This window comes from Poecilia formosa, unplaced genomic scaffold, assembly GCF_000485575.1.
Source record: "Poecilia formosa unplaced genomic scaffold, Poecilia_formosa-5.1.2 Scaffold98, whole genome shotgun sequence".
In the NCBI taxonomy this organism is placed as follows: domain Eukaryota; kingdom Metazoa; phylum Chordata; class Actinopteri; order Cyprinodontiformes; family Poeciliidae; genus Poecilia; species Poecilia formosa.
This window is the reverse complement of record NW_006800037.1, coordinates 1,964,417-1,986,638: the sequence shown is the minus strand read 5'-3', so window position 1 is coordinate 1,986,638 and position 22,222 is coordinate 1,964,417. Positions and strand designations below refer to the sequence as shown.

The window sequence follows — 22,222 nt, the reverse complement described above, 5'->3', positions numbered from 1 at the left end:
CTTCCTGTTGGTGGAATAGTGAATTCTGATGCTGATCTTTGAAGGTTTGTGTCTAATTAATGCATTGAAGATGAGGAATGTCAGAAAGGGAGAATAATAGTTGCCAAGCAAGAGGCCTGATTGTAATAGAGCCAAAATGTGGACTGTGTTTGTTTTATGCATCCTAATCACTTGACTGTCTTGTTTGTGCTGGATATATATATATAAAAAAAGAAAAACTGGACAACCAAACTTTAATCGCTAAATTGATCAAATAATCAAGTCTACATAGAGAAATAAGTTAATATCTCAATGATAAGAAATGTTATAAAGTTCAGGGTGCATCATAGGAGCTAATATGGCTCATATTTTTTTTTTTTTTCTTGTGAGTCGCTTCCTTTTTTTCTTTTTAAGGGAAGAAGAGCGATTGCAAATCGATAGGAAGCAATCGTGTCAGACCCCTCCCACGTTCGGCACGGCTAGAAATAACTCTGCTCGCAATAAGGCTGCGTTCAAGAGGTTTCCAGCAGCCTCGCTGCAGCTTAGCTGATAGGCTCTCCTCTGCTCGACTGTGCTGTTGCGGTTGGCGGTGAATCATTGAATACTCTCAGTGACATCGGTTTTGTGCTGCAGGCTTTGAGGGTTTAGATTGAGGTGGGTTTTAATGGGAGGAAAGCGTTGATTCAGATTTAATTTTAGTGATTTATTAGTGATGCGTTGTCACATTCTTGCTGTTAATTACATGGCTGGTTTGATGCACGATGAGGTGTTTAGCTGATGTATAGCTAGAAGAATAAAACTCCTTGTGGGTCTAAACTGGCTCTGCTTACAGTTGACTGAGATGGTTACAATTGTTTGGACAAGAATCTCCATTAGGGTGGCTTCCTTCATTCTTATTTGGCGTTAAACGTAACAGAACGTGTGGTTTGGCTAACATAGGGGAGCTTATGGAGCTAAGTAGGTCACTTGTTGTTTCTAGAGGCGGGAACGGAGGTCTTCTATGACGGGGTTTTATTTTTGGGCTGACTTTTGGAGGAACTTGATTTTATCTGTGCTGTTGCTTTTTCTGGTCAGTTCACCTTTTATAGATTGATGGTGCAAACGGTGAGTTTTAGCTTAGTACCCCATCATGAAAGTGGAGCTATTATGTAAAATTTACGTATTTCATGTTTTATATAGATGGAATATTTATTATGAAGGTAATCGTTACTTAATTGTGCTATTAAATGACACTATGTACATGGAAAATGCGTAATAATCCTGTTTAAAGGAAAAAGATTGATTTTTGCTACTTTGTTTGATTCTATTTAAAACCAGTAGTTCATGTTTCAAGTCCTTTCACTTGGTTTCATTTTAAAAGACCCATTAAAGCAATATCTAAAACAAATACATACTACAAAGTAACCCGAGTCGAGGAGTGCTGCATTATAATCAAAATTTAAACATGTTTTAAAAGTGTTGCTTTCTGCGTGAACTTTCCCTGTTGCTTGTACATTTTTTACATATCTGTCGCTAGTTTTTCTTAATCCAAGGGAGGATTTGCTCTGTCCACACTATTTTTTTTCAGAGATTCTGGTCATTATTTTTATCTTTATTGTTAAAACAGGCTGTTTGGTTAGCAGGATTTATATGATACTGGGTTTTGAAGTCAGGGATTTGTAGTGATGCTCTATAATGTGGTCACCTGTCTACTTATGAGTAAAAAAAAATTAAACTTAAAACGGTTTTCTTCAAAAAATCCCAACCCCTATGTTCTGATTTAACCCAGATTCTTTACTAAATTGTTTCATTGGGTGCTCTCTTATAACATTTTTCAATCATGCCTGTTAACTCTGAGCATTATTATATTAAACTGTTCAATAAGAGACATGTGCATTCTGCATTTCGAATGTTTCAATTTACTAAACCTAAATATTATCTACTGTTTTACTATCGCAGCCTTATTAATGACAACTAGACATAGAATTGATTGTAATTATGTGTTTCCATTTGATCTGCCCCATCCTGTTCTATCAGGATGGTGGATGTTGGAGGTCAGAGGTCAGAGAGGAGGAAGTGGATCCATTGCTTTGAGAACGTCACCTCTATCATGTTTCTGGTGGCGCTCAGCGAGTACGACCAGGTTCTGGTGGAGTCCGACAATGAGGTAAAACATAAACGCTCCATTTTTCACAGCTGCTCTGGATTTTTAGATTTTTTTTTTTTCTTGCAGTAAAATTTTTTTATTAAATCATATTCATTTATTTCATAAGGCAACCACAAAATGGTGCCATTAAAAAAAAACACATAAAACAAACTTCAACTCTGTTTAATTTAAACTAATGTATAAATGGAGATGTTTTTTTTTTTTTTCAAAACCTGAGGAGTTTGTTGGGGAACATTTATGAAAAATGGCATCATGAAGACCAAGAAACAAATTAGGAAAGTCAGACCTAGAGTTGTTTATTCCAGGGTGTTTCAAAACGATACGCCATTCTACAGTTGCTTAAAAAAGACTGCAAATAAATTGCAAATACTCCCTTTTGTAATCGTATTTTTTTTTTTTTTTTATCAGAATAAATATCATAAAAAGTTGTGATAAGATTCTAAATCTATATTCCCCAGATTGAGCTGCATCTTGGAAGAGGAACTGTTTAAAATGAATGATTAATTTCCATCAGATTTTCTCAACTTTTTTTAGTAGCCTTGGCAAGGTTAAATGTAATTTGCTTATATTGACCTTATCCAAGAAGATGCAGTTCATATCAGTTTAGTTCATATAAGGCGGCAACAAATGACTGTGACCCAGCAGATGAATTTGTAACTCTGTTTCCTGTTAGAACCGTATGGAGGAGAGCAAAGCTTTGTTCAGGACCATCATCACATATCCCTGGTTCCAGAACTCCTCTGTAATTCTGTTCCTCAACAAGAAAGACCTGCTGGAGGAGAAAATCATGTTCTCTCACCTGGTCGACTATTTTCCAGAGTTCGATGGTAATATGATTACTTTGCATTTCACTTTTTTCACGTTGGCACAGATTTAGTGTCGCTAAATAAAATGTTCAAGTGATGTGCTTTTTCTCGCCTTTTAGCTGCTGGTGTATCTTATTTTATTTTTTTTACTTTTGAGTGACATCTTGTGGTTGTTGGGTGCGCTACAATACAAAATAAATTCTTAAACGTATATGTACATTCTTTCACAGACTTATTGCTGTAAAGTATCACTATATACACTAAGCTGAACTTTTTACTTTTGTTCTCTATTGCTTTTTTCAGGCTTTCAAAGTGATTCCCATGTTGATTTTTTTTTTGGGCAAAAATGGACAAAATGACAAGATTCTCTGGTGTCTATGAAAATAAAAAAACAACATTCCTATTGAGCGTAATCATGAGATGGTTGTTGTTTTCCCAGGTCCTCAACGGGACGCTCAGGCGGGTCGGGAGTTCATCCTGAAGATGTTTGTGGACTTGAACCCTGACAGTGACAAGATAATCTACTCTCACTTCACGTGTGCCACCGACACGGAGAACATCCGCTTCGTCTTCGCAGCTGTCAAAGACACCATCTTGCAGCTCAATCTCAAAGAGTACAACTTGGTGTGAAGGGAGGATCCGCGAGCGAGACGCCGGCCTCTCAAGACACGCTTTGGTGCAGGAGTTGCCCTCCGGAGACGAACACCTGCATGAAACACACTGCTGCACAAAGAGACGAGCAACGCTTCATTCTTTACCAGACGCTTATCCCTTTTTGCTCCTTCTCTTCATGCGGTTGTGTTTGGTTTGTTGACAATTTAGAGATATGATTTTCCTGTTTTGTGGTTTTTACCAACTGCTGGTCTTGCACAGTCACAAATGATACACATTTAAACACTTTTGTCCTCTTTTTTGGATGCCTCCGGCACGCCTCTTGGCTCTCTGTTTGGCTCACCTTTTTTCTACACCACATTATCATTTTTTTTTTCCATTTTTTTTTAGTGTTAGAGGTAGACAGGAGTGGGATGGGGGCATCTCTGGGTAGAACAAGCCTTTGTGGACAAAGGGCTCTCTCATGCATGCTATACACTACAGCATGAGTTTGTGACACCAGGCTGCAGATTACTGGACTCCGCTTATCTGCGAAGGATGACTAATTTTGAAATATTGCAACTAGGCAATGCTGAGGTGCAGTCAGGTACTTAGTTCCCTGGAACTCCAATTGTTTTTTTTTTCTTTTCTTTTCTTTTTAATCACCCTGATTTCCACCAGAGCAGACAAGCTCTATTGAATGTAAATAAGGTTTTGATGCTGCCCACACAGAGTGAGGGCTGTTACAAAGATGACTAAATGCTCTCTCTTCACTTTAGATATATTCAGAAATGTTAACTTCTTGAGCAGGTTATTTCCGCTATTATTTGTCTGTTAATTATATTGAAGATGACTACTCAAAGGAGTACACGAGAAAAAGTCGCAATTTAACTCTCAATTCTGCAAATGGTCAGTGATAACACTAGTGGTATTTATTGCTGTTGTTGGAGTTTTCACGTTGCCAAACTCAAACTATCTGGGGTCGATCATTTTTAAAATATATATATTAGTTTGTCACCAGTATAATGTCCGTTCTTTAAATGTTACTTATTGAGAAAAGAGATTAAGGATCTGATGTTAAAATCAGTTGGGTCAGATTCCCATGTTTCTCAGTGGCATTTTTTTTTTTTTTAAATGTCAAAGTCTGAATTGGTCATGTAATTGAAATCATGTTTTCTTGTTTTTTTAAAATGCAATTGGTTATTCCAGATCACTATCATAGTAAGATGTCGGGGAACTACAGCTTTTAGGTTGCTGGTTTAAGCTTCGATTGGTCCTGAACATTCATGGGGCTTTTTTTCCAAAAATAAACACACCGTGATCAAATAGGGTATTTTTTTTTACTATTATTTATCACAGCTCTGTTGATTCAGTATTCCAAACCTTATTTCAGATCATGTTTTTTTTCCAACTTTGTTAATGGAAAAAATTTTATACTGCTGTAAAATATCCAAACTATTTTATGGACAAGTGTTCTATCTTTCTGATGATGCGTCATGTTTAGTTTTTGCGGGTCGGTTTTGACGTAATTGCTGATCGGGGGAAAATAATGTTTCAATGTCAGGTTTGTGCTTTATGCAAATCAAAACAGACAAAAAAATAAGAAAAAAAAGAAAACTTTATGGTTAAATATTTGCTGTTTTAAAGATTCTTTCAGATTTTTTGGAAAATTTTTAAGGATGTGCGTTGGCTATTGGTACAAATCCCATATCGTGTATTTTTCCGGGTAGCTGTTGAAATACTTCTCTAAGATTTGTGATTGCTATTTTTGTCTTCACAATGTAATTCAGGTGAGTTTTCATAACTTTTTCATCACAAGGGCTACTCCTAGCAGATCTGATTGAGCTCACTATAGAAGACAAAAGAGAGCTAAAGGTGCAATTGATGACCGAGGTGGGTCGGGGTTTTGGCCAGTTGAACTGAGTTGGATGCAAGTTAAGGGAGGAGGAATGGTGACGCTCCTGTAGGAAGTCTGGCCACAGTCCACTTGTTTAGTTTTTGATTTTAAATGAAAAGGAAAGAGGAGAATCCTCAAGGTCCATTTGGTGTCCTGCCTGTTGGACTGTACCGTCCAGTAATTCTGATGGGATTCTGCAAAGGTCTTCTTGACCTTCATTGTTTTCCATAACGTGCATTTGCCTTTACAACCGCAGTGTTTGACTTTAACTTTGACCCCTTGTTGGAAGGGCTAAGACAATTTGATCCTCGCATGGTTTAGAAACACAAAGAAGTGGGTGGGTTAACAGTTAAGATTTTCATCATCTTTTGTTATTGAGAAGTTGGAACCTTCATGAAGTGAAGTTGACTGTGCTTTGCTTTGATTTCTTTGTTTTTTTCCAACCAATTTATGTTGTGAAATACTCGAGGGATGAACCATTCTGGCTAATTTCCTAGGTTTCTACACGGTTTTGAAGAGAGGGCGATTCGATTTAATCATTTTACAAGTTTGGAAAGCGGTTAAATAAAAAAATAAAGGAAAAGACTGTAGAGTAAAGATAATGCACATTTCAACTCTTATTCTGTGACATCAAAAGGAAAACTGAATATCCGACAAATCAAGGGCTGTTCAATGTCGGATTTAAGATCTGTTTAGCACATTTTTAAAATAACTTTAAGATTAGTAACTCTGGCTCTAGAATCAACTTCAAACACCATTAAATAACTTACAGTAAATGCTGTGCACTTTAGATGTCTGGAATGTCATCAAAGCTGCTGGGAAAATATAGGAATTTCAGAGTAGGTTGGAAATTTTTCATGGAAAACCCCGAGTGCCACATCCCTCCCCTTGCTTTTTTTTTTTTAAAGATTGTTTCAGAGCTAAAAGTATTTCTTTGTCTCTAGATATTTCCATGCATGATGCTTAAAAAAAAAGCTAATTAATCAAGTTCATAGAGTTGCTTTTAAAGTCACAAGTTAATTCGGTGAATGACTAGCATAAGCACATAGCAGGGTTTTGCATTGTTTGGAAAAACCACTATGTGTCACTCTGGATGATGATGATTTTGGAGTTTGTAAAGTCCGTGACTTTCAGGAAGCATGCTGTTCTCCCAAATTTTAGCTTAAAACCGTGTGTGTGTGTGTGGGCTGTCCTCCATTTGATCAGCTGTTGTCACGCAAACTTGGTGGGACTCTGAAGATTAAATTGTAGGCTGTCAGATTTCCAACTAGACTTCAAAAGGGCCCAGCAGTGAAAGTAACATGGCTGTGACACAGTTATCCGAGCAGCTGGGTCACTCCTTTTGAATCTTGTCGTGCAGATTGCTACTTTGCTTTGTTCTACATGTGTGAAACCTTTTCAGAAGTGGTTTAGTTGAAAATCCAGTACAAAGACTGTGCCAAAAACAGACATCCAAAATGTTTTTGAATCTGACCCAACACTTTGGTACATTTTATTGACACATTTCTTAAAAGATTACCTTTTTGTCCCCCAGAAGAAGCCTCAGTATTAGTCCATGTATTGAAGTGCTTACCAAGTAAAGGTACTGGACAGGTCCAATATTGGTCAGAGGAGGATGATTCTGCTGAGTGTTTACATTCACCATTTTCCCACCCTCTTTTTTTTATTTTTTATTTTATTTTATTTTATTTTTTTAATTTGATTGGACTGTGGACTGTCCTGCCACATTGAAGCTACGACACTGCAGTGGGCTTGCATTTGTTAACGTAGATGTCCATTCAAGCATTGTTGGTACTTTGAGGTGTGTGTGTGTGTGTGTGTATACACAATCGTTTAAGCTTGAGCTCCATCCTGGTCGGAGGATTGGACGTACAGTGATTATGATTAAAAGCGATCTTTGCTTCTTGTTCAGTTTTGTTTTATAAGGTTTACACACCTTAACATGTGGACCACTTTAAATGACTTTTTCTTTGTTGATAAATCAACAGTTAAGTTTGTGTAGTGGTGTACAAATTGAAAGTAATGCTTTTTTTTTTTCCTCTTACGTATACCAAATGTAAATTATGTACAATGTGTGCCAATCCCCTTTCTTTGTAAAGCCAGACTCTTAACAAGTGCCGATGTTGTGAAAAATCAGAGGGCCTGTATAGTTCCACGGCCCACTTTTTAAAGCAAACACTAAGTATATGATTAATTAACAAGAAAAAAAAATACACTATTATATATTTAAGATTAATGATGAACTGCTGTTTTTAAGATAAGTGTCAATTGATTTGCATGTGTTGTGTCAGGTTGGGGGAGGATTTGGGTGGGTGACAAACTGTTGCGTCACCCTTAAGAGAAGGGTGGAAATGGTTATTAATTTACAGTATTTTAGCCATATTTCTCTTTTTGTATGTTTCATTTCAACCATTGTTGCCTGAACCTCATTCAGACATGAAAAATGATGATTTTTACATAGCCTTCTCCTTTTAAATGTTTTCAATTGGAATAAACTATGTTCCTATACTCTCCTCTTGCATCTTTGTACATTTACTGGCGTTGCATGTTTTACTTTCTGTAGACGTGTCAGGTTTTTAAAGTGAATGTTTTGTTTTGTTTTCCCTCCACTTTTCAGACAAATCTTTTAGTTCGGGTTTATTGTCTTGAAGCACAATCAAGACTGGCTTTTGAACGCAGGAAAAAAAAAAATCAAGAGTTTCCAAACTACAGCAGAAATTATGTTTACAAGTCATCTAAGCTCGGGTATTCCTTAAAGTATCGAAGTGTCTTTTTTACTTTTAAGACATGGTGCAAAAATAACCCTGCAGTTTTATTCTATTTTTCATATTTTCACAATTTGCAGCTTTCTCCTTCGTAGCCTGATTCTGACTCGTCTCTAAATACTACATGCGCCAACTAGAATGTGAAGGAATAAGAATTAATCGTAGCGAAAACAGGGATGCGTTTTTCAGTTCCACAATGAATGACAGGTCTGCAGACTGACTGATCTAACATCCAGCACTGTGCTGTAATATTTTGTCTTGTCGAAATGAGATGTGATCCATTTCCACAAAACCTGTTTGAGGGTTCAGTAAGAACAATCGACTCGTTTGAACTTATTGGACATTTCCGAAACTTCCAACATCCACTTCCACCTTGTTTAGAAGAATTTTGATGATCTTGCATTGAGGCAACAGAGCAAAGAACAGCAGCACCACGCAGCCCATCTGACGTGTTCGTTTGTTTATTCCTAATGTACAAGACGAAGAGGTTTCTTTATATTTCCTGTGTGTTATGTTTTATAATATTTTGGAGATTTGAGTTGTCTTCTGGCTTTTGGGACTTTAAGAAAATCAGATTTATCTGTATATCACTTCCTTTCTCTTCAAGAAGTGTGGATATTTTCATGATGCAGTTTATTTTGTTTTTATTTACATCTCACCTCAGTCATTGCTGAACTTTGAGTAAACAGGTTTTACTCAAAGGATAGGGATCATTTCCCATGAAGCATGCTGGAGTGTAAAACAAAATTACAGCACCTTAGAAAAGTATTGAAAGCCCCTGAATGTCTTCTGTCACCTTACAAACACAGAATTCAATGTTTGTGATTGAAATCACATGTGATAGATCAACTCAAACTGAAGTATAATAGAAATATATGTTACTGTTCCTCTGTGAAGTGACACAAGGTAAAAGATGATGAGACTGTACAGTAAGGGCAGATTTATAGGATTAAAAATACTGCAGTTAAAAGTATCACTCATTTTCAAAGAAAATACAACTGAGAATGGCATAAAATTTAAATGTGCTGCCTGTTTGTGATGTAGGAAAGTATGGCACTTTTTTTTTTTTTCCTTTCCAAGCCCTCTTGAGTAAACATTTTTGTAGTTTCATTCTGCTGCAGGCACAGCTGCAAGTCTTGGAGTCTGTCTCAGCAGCTTTGCACATCTAGAGAGACATTTTGCACATTCTTCTGTGCAAAATAGTGGCAGCTCCATCAGATTGAATGAAGAAACGGTTTTTAAGTCACATTCCCTTTGGATTTACGGCTTGGTTTTGACGGGGTCATTCTAATATATTATATATAGCATTTTATTGTAGCTCCGACTGCACATTCAGGGTCCTTGTCCTGCTGGGGTTTGAATGTTTTCCCCAAGTCTTGGATCTTTTTACAGCCTCAACCAGGACTCGTCCATCTTCCTATCAACTCTTCTAAGCTTCCTTGTTCCAGCAACTTTTAGATGTGTCTCTGCTTCAACACACCCGAGTCAAATGATTAGGTAATTGTCAGGACTCTGGGTAACGTGACTGCATATTGAGGAAATAATTCAGTCATTTGATTCAGCTGAGAAGCTCTGGGACGCATTGAAAAGCAGCAGGACTTCGGCCTTTGACGACTGGAGTTGAATACTCCTGTTGCAAGGTTTCAAATGTTCACCTACAGCTGATCTCTGAAGGCAACTGACTGCTTTATTTTTTTGTGGTATCGGAGCAAAGGGGTTCAAATATGAAAGATGTCTGTTCTTCAGTGTTTATCACACAAAATGCATTGGATTTTGTTACTGCAATATGATGGCAAGGCATATGAAGACTCAAATGCGTGTTGGAGCTAAATTTTAGACACCATATATACACAAAAATTTTTTATTTCCCCCCACAGAGTTATAGTTGCGTGGTGTAGTGATGGAGTGGGCGCCCAATATACAGAGGCTGTGGTCCTCAACGCAGCCATCCGGGATTCAATTCCCTCTTTCCCATTTTGCGTTCCTGTCTGGTAGCTGTCAATAAAGGCCATTCAAGGGCAAAAAAGGCATTTAAAAAAAAGGACTGAATGAAAATGTAAAAGGGAAAGTAATTAAAAGGTTTTAAAAATACATCAGTAAACTGACGATTTAAAATGTGAAGAAAAATGTTGACTTAAATTAATAATGGAGCAATTCTATTGCTTCTGATTGTTCTATTTCTGTCATTTATTTAGTGACATTGTACATTTCCTGCCATTTCACTCCTGACGGCGCCTGTGTTCCGTCATTCCCTGTCTTGTCCACTAGGGGCGCTGCTTGCTCATACATAGGGCCGACCATGAGGCGGATAGATCCCCGCTGTGTAGATCTGCTCGGCGCTCATCTAGCGGCTCTTATTTCTGTGCGGGGCTGTTCTGTTCTCAGCAGCGTTTTCTGGTCTGTCTACATATCCAGCTGCGCCAGGAACCGGACTCACTATTTTTTTGGCTTCACCTCCGCTGGCCAAATCCACTCCGATTAATATCGAGCGCTGCTCGGTTCAAGGGGGATAAAGACTGAGTTTCAACTCCAGCCCGTGAACGTCACTGTTCTGAGTGGATACGCCGCTTCAGCGAAATAAGAGATTTGTTTGTTTCTTTAACGGACAGCTTTTTTTTTCCCTTTGGCTGCGTCGGTGCTTAACTTAAACTGTGGCATTTTATTTTTATTTTTTTTAATAAATCACCTATTTATCAACATTGGTCGAGTCGAGCTTTGAGGGGGCAACACAAGGCGAGAGAGGAGATTTATCCAGACGCCTCCCTCTCTTTCTGTGCATATAACGTTATTAATTTACAGACGCTGAATTGACGCTGCCGCCGCCGAAAGCTCGCAGCAGCGATGAATCATTTTAACTGACAGCTTTTGAAGAATTAGCCAGCTTAGCCAGAGACACGAACTGGAAACCGATGGTGGTTTTCTGCTCACATACGCAGTAAAATACCAGGTTTGGGGAGCAGGCACAGCTACAGCTGATAACACTACCGACTCATCTGTTTTTTCTCCTCCCTAAAGGCTGCAAAGTGCAACACTTGCCGTCTGGCTTGAAGCTTGTTTTGGTTAAAAGGGGGACCGCTAGCTGCCGTTAGCTAGTCGTTCTGCTAACCCTGGACAGCTCCCGAGAAAGGCTGAGCTAGCTTTGGACAAAGGAGCAACGCAGCGGGGAAATTTATAAACACCGGGCACACAAGTCGTGTTTTGGAGCGACAAACAAGGACCTGACATGATGTTTCCACAATCAAGACACTCAGTAAGTTGTTCATATTTTAAGACCTGCTCAGCAGTTCTCTGGTTAAGGCAAATGACGCGTGAAACTTCCTGTAATTAATTAATTGTTATAGATTTGTTAGCTAGCAAGTTATTTTAAGTTCTACAGATCATTTTCGGAGGTTTGACGTAATAGTGAATGTGTCAAACGCTGCACTGTTAGATTTTACAATTATGTTTTTCCCACTCCCCAATTTTGTCGGTGACATTTGTTATAATTTCAGTATGAAATATAAACCCGTTAAAACATTTTGTAAGTGTTAAAAATGGCAAACAAGTACCAAACACAAATGATAGACTGTCATATATCGGTTCGTCTGTGGATGAGTGGAAAAAAGCTCACGTTTCTGTTCCCCTAAATCTCAGGTTTCCTTGGTAACAGTAATTCAGTTTAGGTCTGGCATTCATCAGTGGTGTGGGCTATCAGCCCAATGGTCAAACACTTATGTTTGGAGCCTGGCAGAGCTGTGTCATTGTCAAATGTCAAGATATTGGTGGAAAAAGAAAGCAAGTCCACGTTGGGCTTGTAATGGTAACCAGTATTGACATACAACAAGGTTTTAAAGAGTTACAGTTACAGCAAATCACTAAAGCAGTGCTGCCCTTTCCCCACTCTTTGCTGATGGTCAGCTGGCTGAAAGACAGCTCAGACGCATCACCTAAAACGAAGAGAAATTTGCTATTCCCACTCATGAAGAATGGATTCCAAAAACAGATTTTTATTTTTTTAAAGTCACTATTGATTTAAAACTGCAGTTTTCAAGCTACATGGACATGCCTGTTTTAATGCAGTTGCAGGCTCCCCAACCAAATAACTCAAATAGGTAGCTAATATTTAGTTATGTTATTCTGAGAAGAGTAGAATGATAAAAGGAACATTCTGTGGAATAATTCCTTGACATCATACAATAATCCTTTCAAATTTGTATCTTTTTGCTTCAATCTGTGAATCAAAACGAAAAGACTAATAAAGGTAGTCTCCCTCGTACTATTTGATTTAGAGAAGAATAATATAGCATTGGAAAAGCATCTCTGCCCTTACAAAAAAGTAACATCATAATTTGGCCTCATATCAAGAAAATAATACAATTGTTATGGTATTGCTGGTTATTGCAACTACATTATTGATTATTGCATTTGAAAGTCGTCATCACAGTTATCCCATCATATTCTGAGTGCTTTTGCATCTTAGCCACTAAAATAATATATAGTGTCCATCAAGGCTAGTTACAGACCGTCGAGGTATTTCATTGGCAAGCAGTGAATTCAATGAAATGATGTATGAAACCAAACAGTCGGTTGTGTTAAAACAAACGGCGTGATGATGATTGAGGCTCAACACATCATCATTCAACCCCAACTGTACTTACTTCACATGTTGTGATTTTAGCAGCATTAGAAATGGTTTTAGTTTTGATAGTTATCCATGTCATTCAGGTCATCTTTTTGTGACAGGTTTTCCTTTTTCTGGTACAAACGCAACAGAGAACTGTTCTAGCTTTTTGCTTTCGTTCATTAGTCTTTACAACTGATGAGGTAAATGTTGTTTAAGACATTCAAACCTAAAAGTCTTGTGGCATGAATAATTATTCACTGCACGGTGGGGATGGTCTACCTGGGATATGTCAGAGTTGGCAGCAGGATTTTAGGGTTGTAGATCTGTTCATCAGATTTAATTAAATACTTGTACAGCTGTGGCCAGAAAGTAAGTGCACCCTCTTTCATGTGAAGACAATGCGCATCAAGGAACAATAAGGAAAACACAACATGGATGAACAAACTAGAAAACCACACTGCCAATGTTGACATGGAGCTTATTCAAGATGCAGGGATTGTCTCTTCCTTTTGCATTGCAATAGCTCAAGCCTTTTTACATTGTCTCTTTTTCGCTCTGTTTCTTTTTACCTTCGGAGCGGTTTCTTTGCAATCTGAAAATGTTGTAGAAATTGCCTGAGGGGGACAACATGCACCGAAGCAAATGTCCACAGCATTTGTTCCAGACTTCTTGCAGACCTTTCCATCTGCCCCACAGGCAAACTACCCCACAAATCAGTGAGTGAGAAAATTTGCAAGCACAATTCTTGTGGCCTTTGCCACAGTTATGCATGCATACTCAGAGGAATTTGTGCTGTAGTGTTTTCTGCTGACCCACATGTTGTTTTACACTCCCTGCAATTTTGTGTTAATAAAGACACACTGTCAATATTAAAACAAAAGGAGGAAACCTCACAGACTGATCTCAAAGTATAGTAGAGAAAATACAGCTATCTTTTATGTTGTACTCTGTGCATGATGAACTGCCTCCTGTGAACTCCAGTCAGCTACTCACTCACACCCCCACTCTCCCCTATCCTTCGGATTTCCAGCTGCGAAAGCTCATCGTCGACTGACGAATACCCTGCTGTGTGGTACATTGTGAAGAGCAAGTGTAGACTTAGTCTGGAGCAATCTCTCAACCCATGAAAACCTGAAAACCACTTTGTGCCACAGCATTTCAGTCGGATTGATACCGCGACTTTTCCTTTCGCCATTACAGTACTTTGTTTTCTCTCTTTCTGTCATTCTGTTGTGGATTTGCTACTGTTGTTCTGTTAGCAAAATCCATAGCATTTTACTCCAGAATACTCTTTTTAGACGATTTATAGCTGACTCGGTGACTTCATAGTGTCGAGGCCTGCTGCAAACTGACAAACCTAAAAGCTGACTCCTTGTATTTTTCAATGACGAGAGGCTTTTTGCTGTCAAGTTTCAAAACGATTGATGGGGACTGTCATTACTTGATGCACACACTTGATTCAGCGTTTAGCAACTGAGATGCGGAAGGCCACAGAGAGTAATAAGGACATCCTGATGGGTTTAAAGGAAGTGAGGAAAATTAGGATTAATCACAACTGAAATCAATGTTGCAGTTGACAGGAATAATGTTACAGTTATCAGTTTTCCATCCTGTTGGAAAGGCTTTTAATTTCAGCTTTTGGTTGGAAGTAGTGTGATGGTGTGAGGCCATCATGTGCCTCTCTGGAATCGGGTTTGGTCATAATTGGAGGCAATCTCAATGTAGAGAGTGATCAAGATGGATTTCTGTAACCAGTAGCAATTACATTTGGTCTGCAGTCTGGAACTAAACTCTGTCCTCCATGATGACGTGGAGGATAGAGTTTGCAAAGGAAGAAATTGCCTTCAGTCTTGACCTAAACACCAGTGAATGCTAATAGGATCAATATGGGCATGTTTGTTTTGTGTCATGGTCACAAACACAACCTTTCCACTAGTGCAAACTGTGTTGTTGCAGGAATCTATTAGTCTGTTGATTTGTAAGAGTAAAGTCATTACGATTTCAACTCTGACTGTAAAGACCTTTTTAATTTACAAAAGTTACTGCTCTGACTTAAGTTTAAGTGTCATGTTGCAGTCAGTTAAAGTTGAACATGTAACATGTCAATGTCTGACTCAGGTGTTCAGTATTTTTTTTACATTGACATTTCTCTATTGTCAACATCAAATTGTGGTCATGCTGTGGTCAGTTGGTTGTCATTCAAGTGAATTCTGTCCACTTTCATGACAGTTTGAATTGTGTAAAAAATATAATATAATAATAACTGAATAGCAGGAATAAGAGTATGACCAGCAATGTATAAGATATTTTTACTTTAGTATATTTTCTGCTCTGTTTTCCAACCATTCCAACTTTTTATAGCTTTTTTTTTTTTGGTTGAAACTGGTTGAGGCTAAAACCTGATAAACCCTGATTGGGCTAAAACCTCAGCCAACTTTTCTGAGGTGAAACAGCTGGCTTACTGCACTCCTGCTTGAATTTCATTTTTATAATCCAATTGAGTGCTGTTGTGCTGCTTGATTTGAGCATTAGGACCCCAGGACTCAGGATTAAATGTGAGATTTGGGAATTCAGCGGGCCTTTTCTCCAGAGTTACAGCTGCCTCAGTTTTACTCAGAAATATGGAGTGTCAACTTCCGCTGTGGCTTCACTCTTAAAAATGCAGTACACACGGTACTCATGTCTTTTGTCATTACATAGTGCCTTTACCCAACTGCTGTGGTCTAAAGATGGGGGGGGAAAATGATGACGCATATGGAGATATGTGTGTAAAAAAACCCGAAAAGCCAGAGAAAGAAATGATGATAGACGGTGGACGAATCTGAATCCTCATTCTTCATCAGATCTGCTCTATATTATAATCTTTAGGTTGCAGTACTTTTAAACCATAGACATTAGTCGTGTCCAGCGCCAGGTACTTGTAAAAGCAACCCGGTACTACAAACTAAACCACGTCTGTGCTCGACTTCCCTCCTGTGCCGCTACATTCTCTCATGTGTGATGAGGTGGAACCACTTGGAAATTTTCCACAAAAAATAGTTTTACTTAACAAACCCCACAGCCATGTATCCTGTGCACGTGCGTTTTCACACCTGCAAACTACTTCACACCTCCATGGGGTTTGCTTCGGAAAAGTTTCACTTCGACACAAACACTTTTTGAAACTAGGTCTCGGAGACTTCGATCACTGGAGACGTGGAAAGGCACGCCTGGATTTAAACAAAAATGGTACTGTTTCACTAAAATACGGCTCTACGTATACATGACTTGAGTATATAACTCACCTTGGTTTATATGCCTTGTTGGTAGGGATGCTGACCTGTTGTTTGTGAAATATTGATTAGTCGATGCATGAAGAATAGACAATAAAGCAGAAACACATTGACTTAATGCATTCTGGAGTTTTCAAACACATTATCACACACTTCATTCTACTCACTTTTTTTATACTTGGGAGCTAGTTGGATATAGGTTAGAGATTTACCAGCATTTATTTTCTTATGCAAAATCTAAAAAAAAAATAAAATATATATATATATATATATATATATATATATATACAGGTGAATTCAGAAAGAGAAAGCATACTTGCTTTTCAGGGACTCAGGTTTCCATTCTCCCTTTATGTGCACATTTTAATCCCTCGCCTTGGCCACAGTTCATTGGTTTAAGAGGTGGGGGGAAAAAAACCCCAAAAAAAAAACACTTGATTATGGCACATTGCCTGACCCAGTTGACAATGTTTGGCATATTGTTTTGGTGTTGATTAATCCTAATGCAGCTTCAACAAAGCTGGGCTGTGGTGTGAAAGTGGAACAACATAAAAGCTCCGTGCCAGAATGGGAGAGCAGCACAAGTAATACGGAGGGGAAATCTCTCAGGTCCCCTGAGCTCATGCTCAACTGCAGAGGTGGCCACAGGTTGTACGCACACACACAGACCACCCCCTCCTCTTCCTCCTCCTCCTCCTTGTCTCCTTTATCACCCGTTTCCTCCCAGATCTTCTGTAGTGGTGGGAGGGACAGGGGCAGAGGGTGCACAGGCATTATTAAGCCCACTTGAATTAACAGAACAGCCCCCAGCCTTTCCTCTAAAGCCTCCAGCTGGGGGGAGCTTAATCTCCATGGTCCCCTGTCTCGTCCATTAAACAAACTCCCCCGCCCCTTTCCCATCATTCTGCAGCACGCACACACACACACACACACACACATTCACACACACTTTTGTGTGTTTCTGCATGAATAATAAGCCATGCTGTGTGTGTCTGGTTTATTAGGAGAGCTGGACATTTGCGTGCACACCCATACACGGAATAATGAGAGAACGCAAGAGCGCCCAAATATTAACTGTAGCTCTCCTTTCTGCATGTAATTATTGCTCTCATACATGCTTAGAAATAAAAGGTTTTTTTTTTTTTTGGTTTTTTTTGCAGCATACACATTCTCACCAGCCTCAAGGGTCTTATCTGCTTTTTGTATCTGGGGGAACAAATTGAATGTGGGTCTTGACACACGCGGGCCAGCAGATGTCTGGGTTGTTGAGGTTAGGCCAGCTGATTAGCATGACAAACGCAGCCTTGCAGGCCCCCCCTCCGACACTCAACCCCACTACACAACCAACCTGCGGGGGGCCATGCTTCAAGAGTGGCCCAGTCGAGGCCACAGGTCACAGGTGATGTTGATTTTTGTGAAGGGCCACAGCACGTGATTGTCAGAAGACTTTAGGTTGGGTTGAGTTTAGCGAAGGGTGGAGGCTGGAGCAGTCCTTCTCTTGTCAAGCACATGGTGATTTGGACTCAGGTATTCACAAAAATACCCGAGTCCAGGTATTTTCTGCTTTCAGAATCACCTTCAACAATTGCTTTCAAGTTGACCGTACATATTGTGTCATAAAGTAAAATAACTAGTATTTGTACCATTTCATTTAGCTCTCTTTTCAGGTTGTCTCTGTTCCTATGTATATGATGTGTACATATTCAACATAACATGCTTATAACTGGGAAAAACTGGGGTCATGGTATGATCCATTTAATAAAAAAATGTGAATTGTTCTAATAGTTCTATTTAATGTGCAAAAAGAACAGCAAGTCCTGAGTTCCCTGGTTTAAAATGAGAATTTGATGCTTGCTAGCACATGAAACGGCTAGCAGAGCTAAAATGAATTCATTTGGTGGATGAAGATGTGCAATTTCTCAGGTCTATTTAACTATTTTTATGTTCTGTTGTGAATAAAAAAAGGTCTCATTTGATTTGAAAGTGATCTCTTTTTTTTGACGTTTAAAGAACATCCCAATTTTCTGGAATTTGGTTGTACTATAATCACCTTACATTAGTAGTTGTGAGGCACAGCTGCAAGTCGTGCATTTACGGCTGCACACACGGGTCCATAAAACGATTTCCCATCACTACTTAGCAGCATCTATCTTCAATGCCCTACGGGGCGCAAACAACAAAGATTTTAAGCTGTAGCAGAATAAGTCTGGTCTGTACATGCTGTGCTACATCACAGTTCTTGATAAACACATTTTTCTCAGCTAATTGGAGGACAGTTTATATCAGACATTTAACTTCATTAGCAACTTCACAAACACTAAATATATTAAATTTATTTTTTGCTGTCAATTTTAGTTTGCCAGACCTTGTAGTTGTTAAATATGTGCCTCTGTTGGTGGTGGTGGTGGTGGGGGGGGGAGAACTGCGCCCTGTCTTGCATCCTCAAATGTACCATTGAAAATTGGTGAATTCACTTGATTTGTATCGTCACCTTGGTGTTCAAGCCTAAAGGCCCTTAATTCTCACAGCTTTTCTGAAGTCCTTTAATTCAGTATTCATTCCTAACTAAAATATTTTTGAGATTTGAGAGGTAGAAAAGGTTGTTTTTTACTGTACAAAATGTGTACATTGGTATTCACAATGTCTGGTGTTGCCGTTTTTCACGAGCCTCCGTCTTGTTTGAAGAAGCTTTACTCTGTAACATCTGGTCCAGAATTAAATAGGATTGTTGTTTTTTTTCTTTTCATATGGATAGATTTGAATTTACACATTTGACATCTTAGGCCAATTTGCTGCAGGATCTAATTTTATTTTTCTTACAGAAAACATGAATGTAAAAAAAAAAAAAAAATCCACTGATTATGTTTATTATCTTTTAAGTCTTGAGGTGTATTAAGAAGACTGAGCACCTATTGTCTCTCTAATGAAGACTATCTAGATCTCTGTGTCAGAGTGTACTTTAATCATTTTCCTTTTTTCATTTATTTAAAGTAAGAATGGTTTCTGACATCCTGGCATCTTTGGGTATCTTCACTTTCTATCCACATTTAGCTAGTGTGTCTTTCCATGCTTGGTTTAAAACTGGGGGGAAATAAAAAAGCTGGCTGGTTGAATTGATATGTGTTTGCATGCATGTTGTGCAATTAGGAGTCCACCAGACTGTGTGTTTTGTGTGGGAGGGAACTCAGAGGAACTGAATCAGTATTCAGGAAAAGATTCCTTGAAGGGGAATGTGGGAGGTAGGAAGAAAAGAGGCTACTGGGACGACGGGTTAACCCCTCTCCTGTGGAGAACGGTGTGATGGGCTGTAACAAAGCAGCTCAACGGGAGGTGGCTTGATTGGCCGCGTCGTTCCAAAGCCAAAAAGACCTGCTAGACCGCGAGACCTTGCAAGCTGAGGGTAGCTACTTCGTTTGGTGCCTGTAAGGAATGAGGTCAGGTATAAAAGAATATTATATTAACGCAAATAAAACGCCACCTACCATCAGGATTCAACGTTGTTGCATTATGCTGTTTTCAAAAAAAAAAAAAATTGTCCACACTTAAACAGTACACCGTTTAAACTACAGATTGGTATACTCAATTATGTTTAAGCAGACTTGGGTGATCGATTGGTACCACTATTTAAGAAGTGTTAAGTCAGACGTGCTTAAAATTCGAGCCTAAAATGAGAGCAAGAACAATAGTGCTGATGCATCGCAGGATGAAACAACTCCCTGCTGTCAAACATATGCAGGCACAGCTTTGGTTGTTTATTTGCTTGTTGCTAACTTTGGGACTAATCTTTTCCTGCCTGTCTTTGCTCTTTTGCTGGCTGTTCTCGGTAATAACCTTGGTTTTTACAAATGGGCATCAATCATCTGCACAAGCGTTGTGGGTGTAATCTTAAAGCCCTCCCTCTGTGAGCCTGCCTTTAATCTCAGCTATGGTCCCCAAAACCACAGTACTGTCAGCCTCACCACTTTCCCCACTCTTGACAAATTGCCTATTTCCCTTGGCTTCAAAATCTCTGCACTTCGTTCCTGTGGTGTGTATGTGTGTTTAGGAGCATGCCTCCCTCACCTTGTGTGTGCTTTTCTTATGTTTTTTGTGCATAGGTGCATCTGTGTTTGCAGAACATACTGTTTTAAATACCATGTTTGTGTGTGTTTGTGCTGAGCGCTTGGCTGGCCTTGTGTATGGGTCAAGATAGTTGTACCGGGAGAGGAGGGAAGGCAAGCCATGCCAATCCTGTGTTTGCAAGGGCACTTCACTTGAAGTGATAAAAGTAGAATAATCCCCTTTAAAGCGTCTTAACGAGGTCAAATCTGCTAGACTGCAAGGGGGGAGGGAGGTTTCTGTGTGTTTGTGTGTGTGCGTGTGTGTTGTTGGGATAACGCTGCAGAAATGGGGGTAAGCCTCCGCTTGGTTTGTGAGAGATAATAATCAAAATCAAATTCCTGGCCGAAACAGGATTAGGCTCTCTCGCCGTGCTCTAAAGCCCCTGTCCAGAGCTGCTGAAGACACAATCCTATCCTCAGCCTCTCTTACAAACCCTGAGCAGCTAGCGTGGCTGGGCTCCCTCCATTGGTTCAGACGGAGTTGGCCCGGATGAGCTTGGACACGGGCCAGTTAGTTCTGTCCCTCTCTCAGATCGCTGGGCTCATATGCTTTAGTCCAAACACTAATCCAGGATATTTAGATGGAATTGTTTGGTAGGAACTATTCTTGGATGGAGGATCCAATCTTGTTTGGCGCTGCTGTAATAGCAAAAGACTTAATCATTTCAACGTCTGGCTTGGTGAATCTTGTAACAGTGGACTTTTTCTGAAACGTTTAAGCACATTCTGTGAGTTCCATTCATACATTCAAGAGTGTCATACAGCCACATTTCCATTTAAAGCCTGTATTGATGAGAAATTAGTTACTTATTGCATTATTGCTTTGTTACTGTATTATAAAGCTTTGGAGAGGTCTCTGAAACAGCTGACCAGTTTTAGCTGCAAAACAACACAACATTAACCACTCATTGGCTAAGGAGTGCTTTCTGGGTATTTAACAAAGCACTTCCACCGTTTATTTTGCTTTCGACTCGCTGTGAAAGAGACTCGCGACCGCTTTTGTTTTTGGAACCTCAAAATTTTACCCGTTGCCATTGCATATCTCCATTTATAAGCCTGTATTTTTAATCTTTTTAAGATGTAATGTCTCTAAAAATCATTTTAAGACAGTCATTTTGCCACCTTACAGAAAAATATGTTTGCCACTTCTGTATACAGTCAGTGTAAGAAACATAAATAGCTTTTATTGTTTATGATCCATTCTTGTCAAAACTCTTAAATCCAGTGGGATTTGCTAATTCCCATTCTGCTAACTCTACAATGGACCCACAACTATTCAATGATCAGTATTTGTAGATTTTTATTTTTTATTTTTGTGGAATGCAACTAAATCTACTAAAAGTATAGTTTAAGTGTTATTGCAAAGGCCCTGCTTGTGTCTGCAAGATTTCAAAATTCAGTCTTTAAGTGAGGAAATGTGTCCTGTCTTAATCTAAACCACTAAGGAATGTTCCACCAGAAAAAAAAAAAAAAATCATTGGGGACTTTCTTTCTTACTTACTCCCCTTTCTATTGAAACTGTGACAGACAGAAGAGGCGGAAAGCTTACACGGCATCCTCCAGACTGTTGCTATGGAACAGAAAGACAACCTGGCAGTGAAACATAGAGGAACTGTTTGCCATTACGGATATTCTACATTCGTTTAAGAGTGGGAGTGAGATAACATCCAGTCATTAGTGAGCGATTACAATGCCAAGGCTCCATCCCTCCCTCCAAGCGCACAAACATTCACGCATGTGCCACACACAAACACACACTGACTGAGATGTAAACAGTCAGGCAGTGCTCCAGGAAATACAATCCCCACACTGCAGCTACCCCTCAGGCAGGATTTATACTGAGGAAGATGTTTTCCAATGGATCCTGCTGTTATTCCGTGTGGCTGTCTACGCTTTTTATTTGTGTATGCACTCAGCTTGTGTGTCTAAATGCCCTGCTGCATTCATTTATTGTTCACGTGTCTCATCATTGTAGTGTGATCTGTATGTGTGTGTGTAAAGCTAAGCCCCCCTCAACCCCCCAGTAATCTCCATCCCTTCCTGTCTTTTTTTTTTTTTTTTTT

At 39.2% G+C, this 22,222-nt stretch overlaps 2 protein-coding genes across 3 annotated transcripts in view; both read left to right on the top strand.

The window, feature by feature from the left end:
- The window catches only part of LOC103142608 (guanine nucleotide-binding protein G(q) subunit alpha-like), a 56,365-nt gene extending 48,433 nt beyond the window's left edge, over positions 1-7,932 (top strand). The window contains exons 5-7 of the mRNA XM_016674638.1: positions 1,996-2,125; positions 2,799-2,952; positions 3,371-7,932. Coding sequence (XP_016530124.1) covers positions 1,996-2,125; positions 2,799-2,952; positions 3,371-3,561 — 475 coding nt within the window. The 3' untranslated portion in view covers positions 3,562-7,932. The remainder of the gene's footprint in view (positions 1-1,995; positions 2,126-2,798; positions 2,953-3,370) is intronic.
- Positions 7,933-10,480: 2,548 nt separating this feature from the next.
- Positions 10,481-22,222, top strand: part of tle5 (TLE family member 5, transcriptional modulator) — a 33,444-nt gene continuing 21,702 nt past the window's right edge. Inside the window, exon 1 of one of the 2 annotated variants that reach the window (XM_007558754.2) lies at positions 10,481-11,434. In XM_007558754.2, coding sequence (XP_007558816.1) covers positions 11,408-11,434 — 27 coding nt within the window. In that variant the 5' untranslated portion in view covers positions 10,481-11,407. The remainder of the gene's footprint in view (positions 11,435-22,222) is intronic. The other variant, XM_007558753.2, reaches the window with a different exon arrangement.